General features: G+C 37.0%; 1 protein-coding gene across 1 annotated transcript in view; it reads left to right on the forward strand.

Moving 5' to 3' along the window:
* Positions 1–5,637, forward strand: part of LOC107612692 (NADP-dependent malic enzyme) — an 8,260-nt gene continuing 2,623 nt past the window's right edge. Inside the window, exons 1-20 of the mRNA XM_021108469.1 lie at positions 1–405; positions 681–955; positions 1,905–2,025; positions 2,147–2,221; positions 2,411–2,562; positions 2,657–2,762; positions 2,862–2,927; positions 3,010–3,105; positions 3,201–3,272; positions 3,358–3,441; positions 3,530–3,628; positions 3,735–3,782; positions 3,897–3,950; positions 4,042–4,140; positions 4,244–4,333; positions 4,427–4,504; positions 4,599–4,673; positions 4,759–4,849; positions 5,001–5,129; positions 5,577–5,637. Coding sequence (XP_020964128.1) covers positions 376–405; positions 681–955; positions 1,905–2,025; positions 2,147–2,221; positions 2,411–2,562; positions 2,657–2,762; positions 2,862–2,927; positions 3,010–3,105; positions 3,201–3,272; positions 3,358–3,441; positions 3,530–3,628; positions 3,735–3,782; positions 3,897–3,950; positions 4,042–4,140; positions 4,244–4,333; positions 4,427–4,504; positions 4,599–4,673; positions 4,759–4,849; positions 5,001–5,129; positions 5,577–5,637 — 1,901 coding nt within the window. The 5' untranslated portion in view covers positions 1–375. The remainder of the gene's footprint in view (positions 406–680; positions 956–1,904; positions 2,026–2,146; positions 2,222–2,410; positions 2,563–2,656; positions 2,763–2,861; positions 2,928–3,009; positions 3,106–3,200; positions 3,273–3,357; positions 3,442–3,529; positions 3,629–3,734; positions 3,783–3,896; positions 3,951–4,041; positions 4,141–4,243; positions 4,334–4,426; positions 4,505–4,598; positions 4,674–4,758; positions 4,850–5,000; positions 5,130–5,576) is intronic.

Below are 5,637 nucleotides of genomic sequence, written 5' to 3' on the forward strand. Positions count from 1 at the left end.
TTATTTCAGAGAAAGAGAGAGAGAGAGAGAGTTGTACTTCACTTCCATTCTCTTCTCTTCTCTGTTCTCTCTCATTGATTCATTCATTCATTCTGTGTTCTCATTGCAAGAGAGAGAGAGAGAGAAAGGAAGGAAGGAAGGACACACTGAAAAGTGAAAACAGAGGCGAAGCTAAGTGAAGAAGAAGAAAGGGGGCGAGAAAAGCAAGGGAACCTTCCCTTAAGACTCTCTCCTTCTCTCTCTCTCTTTTATACATTTGTCTCTCTTTCTCTTCTCTTCGCTTATACACTCACCTCACCAACCAACACCGCACCGCTACAACTCTCTCTCTCTCTCTTTCTGTTTCTCTCTCCTTCTTCCATTTCTTTCGCCACCATGATCTCCTCCAGCTCATGCTCCTTCCTGGTATTGTATACCCATTTCTCCACATCAGCACTACTAGATTTGCATCACTTTGTTTTTCCTTCTTAACGTTTCTAAATCATAATGGCTTTATATTCTTTGTTGTCAATAATTTGTTATGACAAGAATCTAGAGTTGGTATAAAATTTCACTATATTTCTGGGTTTCTCGAAAAGTTTGATTTTTTATTTAAATTCTGATGAGATCAGCTGGTTTCTTCATCTGGGTATCGAGATTTCATCTTGTTTTGTTTATTTATGTTAACTTTTTTTGTGCAGAGCAACTCAGCTGTAGCTGGGTCTCGCAGCTTCTCTGGTGGTGCGAGGAAGGGTCCTTCGAGTCCTTTCAGGGTGGTGTGTTTGGCTCCAAGCAATGACAGAAACGGAAGCGTTGTGTTAGATTCTCCCGCGAAGAAAGAGCAGATAAGGAATGAACCAACATCGCCGCCTGCTGAAGAGGAAACAGTCTCTTCCGGTGGCCCTCAGGATGTCTACGGCGAGGATAAGGCCACGGAGGATCAGTTTGTTACCCCTTGGAATGTCTCTGTTGCTAGGTGAGATTCAATCACATTACTCATCTCTTAATTTATGACCCTTTTGGGTTTTGACAAATGCATGTGCCTTAAAAAGTTTCAACTTGTTTCGGTTTAGATTCAAGTTGGATGATTTGTATTTGCTGTTATCTGAATTGTGGTGTGCCGTACTGAATTTTGTATGAACAAGTTCTGATATTATGAAGGAAGGATAAATATTTTTTTTTTCCTTCCCTCCTTGTTCATGTTGCTGATTTATCTTATTATCCAAGTGTTTCAAAAGCTGGCAGCCGAGGTTGAAGGTTTCAGCTTCAGCCTGTTAAAATTTGTGGTTGAATTTGGAACATGTACTGTTCATGATCCAACCAGTTCAATTGGGAAAATCTCGTACGGCTTTTAAAACAATTCTCAACTTGTGTGGTCAAAGAATACGGTGTGTTTGTTATGTATTCTTAAAAAATGATTTTGTTAGTTGATTTTTATTAAGAGAGCCAAAGATGTTAAAAAGTGATATTTTTTAATATGAAAATGAACAGTCATCTTCATAGTTTATAATAATAATAAACAATAAAGTGATCTTTTGGGCGGCAAAAAAGATGAAGCAAACGTATATGCGTGTAACGCCTGTTGATTTGTGTGACATATGCTCCTTATGTTTGTTTCTTGTTGAATTTTAAATAAATTAAATAAACCAGTTATACTAAGCTATCCTGTATATCCATCTTTCAACATTTTAGTCCAGTTGTATAGTTTTATGTTTCTTTTGGGGCGAGTCTGTTATATGTGATCATTGATCATACATGGGCTTAACCTCCATTTCTTAACAGTGTTTTTTCTCATTGTGGTGTTGGTTGATAATGGCCTTGATGGCACTAATCTATGTTCCAAAACGAGAAGATTATATATATTTAATGGGCTAAGTTTTGTGGCATGATAAAAGTTCTTACATTTTATGTCTTTTGCTTTTTAGCGGTTATACATTGTTGCGAGATCCCCACTTCAATAAAGGGTTGGCCTTCACTGAGAAGGAGAGGGATGCTCACTACTTGCGAGGTCTTCTTCCCCCGACAGTTATTCCGCAGGAAACTCAGGTCGGATATCTGATTAGAAGACATTAATACTACTTTTTTTTTTCATACTTACCAAACTATTTGATTGTGTATATGAACATTAGTTAAATGCTTAAAAGTTTATTGCCACTTAATTGTGCAGGTGAAGAAAATGATCCAGCACGTTCGTCAGTATCAAGTTCCATTGCAGAAGTACATGGCAATGATGGATCTTCAGGTGTGGCCTTGTTTCTTGGCCAAAATACTTGTGATCTTGGCCCTTTTTTGCCCCATTATTTTTATATAGGACTAGGAAATTCATCTTTAATGTGAAATAATATCTTGGGGCAAGTTTCTTCAGACAGTTTGTTTTGTTAGCTTGGATTCGGCTTCTAATGCTTTCACTTCAATATATTCCTTATTGCAGGAGAGGAATGAACGGTTGTTTTATAAGCTTCTTATTGAGCACGTCGAAGAGTTACTCCCAGTTGTCTATACTCCAACTGTTGGTGAAGCTTGCCAGAAATACGGAAGCATCTTCATGCGTCCTCAGGGTCTTTATATCAGCTTGAAAGAGAAGTAAGCTTGACTTTGCTTGGAATTATTGTTGATGAATATTTCCTGTGTTATATGTGTTGCTTACGTTGTATATTGTTTGGGTTTGAACTTAAAGGGGGAGGATTCTTGAAGTCCTAAGGAATTGGCCTGAGAAGAACATTCAAGTCATTGTTGTAACTGATGGAGAACGGATCTTGGGTCTTGGGGATCTTGGTTGTCAGGTAATTTCTTCTGTACTTGTTGAAATTTATGATGTATATAGTCCTATGAATCAGGTCTAATGTTGCAATCTAATCTTTGGTAACATGTTGTGTCTTCAGGGAATGGGAATACCAGTTGGAAAACTTTCTTTATATACCGCACTCGGAGGAGTTCGTCCGTCTGCTGTAAGTATATCCTATAAATTATCGCTGCCTTCCATTTCTTGTCATGCCTATAAATATAATATAATCTGATAAAAATTTTCAGTGTTTGCCTATCACCATTGATGTGGGAACAAACAATGAGAACCTGTTGAATGATGAGTTATATATAGGGCTCAAGCAAAGACGGGCGACTGGGCAGGTTCGTGACTAATTTTCTTTTCTGAGTCATCATGGAGTTAATCATTTATCTAATATGTCATAATGTTGACTTCGGTTTAATTTTTCTGAATCCAGGAATATGCTGAACTTATGCATGAATTTATGAGTGCTGTCAAGCAAAATTACGGGGAGAAAGTCCTCATTCAGGTATTAGGCAATATGACAAGCCATCTTTTTTTATTGGATGTGAAGTGGTTACTAACTTGTCCCTTTTTTTATGAATCTGTTATAGTTTGAAGACTTTGCAAACCACAACGCATTTGATCTACTTGAAAAATATAGATCAACCCATCTTGTTTTCAATGATGATATTCAAGTAAGGAATACTAGTCATCAATACTTAATTCCTATACTTTGCTAACTATAATATATCCAGCTCTGAAACCGTATCGACACTGTTCCAGGGTACAGCATCAGTGGTCCTTGCTGGACTAGTTGCAGCTCTGAAATTGGTTGGGGGCAACTTGGCTGACCACAGATTCTTATTCCTTGGTGCTGGAGAGGTAGGTCCATGCAGTTCCGCAATTGTGCTCGTGCTTCCTTCATTGGTTCTAAGATGAGGATGAAATTCTAATGGTCTTAAACTTTTAATTATGTTGGTGATTGTAGGCTGGCACTGGAATTGCAGAACTTATTGCACTTGAAACATCAAAACAGGTTCCTTTCTGTTACTGAGATGATGTTTGAAACATTGAAACACTTTCATTAATGTTATGATATTCATTTGATGAGTACTTTAGATTTATTAAGAAACTACCCTTCTTGATGCAGACTAATGCCCCACTAGATGAAGTGCGCAAGAACATTTGGTTGGTGGACTCAAAGGTTAGTGTTGAATTCATCCAAGCTTCTCCACTTATACAAAGTAGATTCTGATTTTCTGTTAGTAACATTCTTGATCCCCTTACTTCTGCAGGGATTGATTGTAAGTTCCCGAAAAGAATCGCTTCAACATTTTAAGAAGCCATGGGCCCATGATCACGAACCTGTTCATCGACTCGTAGACGCTGTTAATGTATGATTGATCTTTCTGTCCATTACACACGTGCGCACGCGCGTGCGCGCACAGCAAAAATTTCAATATTCTTACATTATCTATGTCTATGTTACCCTCTCAGAAAATCAAACCAACAGTGTTGATTGGAACCTCTGGACAAGGAAGAACTTTCACTAAAGAAGTTATTGAGGCAATGGCTTCAATCAATGAGGTACTACTACTATTTCAATCTGTTTTTCTAACTACTATGACATAGTTCATGTCCATTTAAGCTAACAAGTCTATTACATGATAATGCATGCAGAAACCTATCATTCTTTCACTTTCCAACCCAACTTCACAATCAGAATGTACTGCTGAAGAGGCTTACAAGTGGAGCCAGGTAATAAGATACCCCTAGTAGTATTTCTATAATTAAGTTCGGGTTTCGAGTTTAATTTCGATGTTCTTACCTTGTACATGTTTGGTATCATCAGGGTCGCGCCATTTTCGCTAGCGGAAGCCCATTCCCTCCGGTTGAGTATGAAGGAAAAGTTTTTGTGCCTGGCCAGGTTTATAGTCCTTCAGAATTCATATGTAAGAAAAAGAAATGTTGCATAGAACAGTGCCTAATTTGAATGTTTTCTTTTATGACAGGCCAATAATGCATACATATTCCCCGGATTCGGTCTCGGTTTAATAATGTCCGGTACCATTCGCGTCCACGACGACCTCCTTCTCGCTGCATGTAAGTGCACCAGAACCAGCCTTAGAACATAAATTTCAATAATAGATAAGATGTGAACGTGTGTTATGTTAAGCAGTTTAGTCAAACATGTAAAATCATTTAAATCATTTAACGGTTCTGAGTTACCAAACATGACTTTTTGTGGAAACAGCGGAGGCTTTGGCTGCACAAGTGAGTGAAGAGAACTTTGAGAAAGGACTGATATACCCTCCATTCACCAACATCAGAAAGATTTCAGCACACATTGCTGCCAGTGTTGCTGCTAAGGCTTATGAGCTTGGTCAGTTCTTTCACCATTACATCTTTTTTCGAGTTATCTTTTTTTAAAAGATCTTATGGAGAAGTAAAAATAATTTTATGTTTGGATATCTCATGCAAAAAGATCTTTTTATCTATCAATTATGTTTGGGTATAACAATATAAAAGTACTTTTTTGTTTATTTATTACACGAAACACATCTTTTTTCTAAGGAAAAAAGATCTTTTAAAAAAAGATGTAAATTACAGCTTCTCAAAAAGGATGTTTTTTTTTTAATTTTTCTAGTGCTTTTACTTTTACTACTAGAAATTTGCCAAACACGCTAAAAAATAAAAAAAAAATCTTTTTTTATTGAAAAAAGATCTCTTTTTTAACAAAATAATGATCTCCAAACAAGTTCTAAATACTTTTTTTTTCTGATTATTTCTAACAATATTATTTATTTATTATTATTATTATTGTTGTCAGGGTTGGCCACTCGCCTTCCACAACCCAAGGATTTGGTTAAGTTTGCTGAGAGCTGTATGTA

The sequence above is a fragment of the Arachis ipaensis genome, chromosome B08 (assembly GCF_000816755.2).
Source record: "Arachis ipaensis cultivar K30076 chromosome B08, Araip1.1, whole genome shotgun sequence".
Classification (NCBI taxonomy): domain Eukaryota; kingdom Viridiplantae; phylum Streptophyta; class Magnoliopsida; order Fabales; family Fabaceae; genus Arachis; species Arachis ipaensis.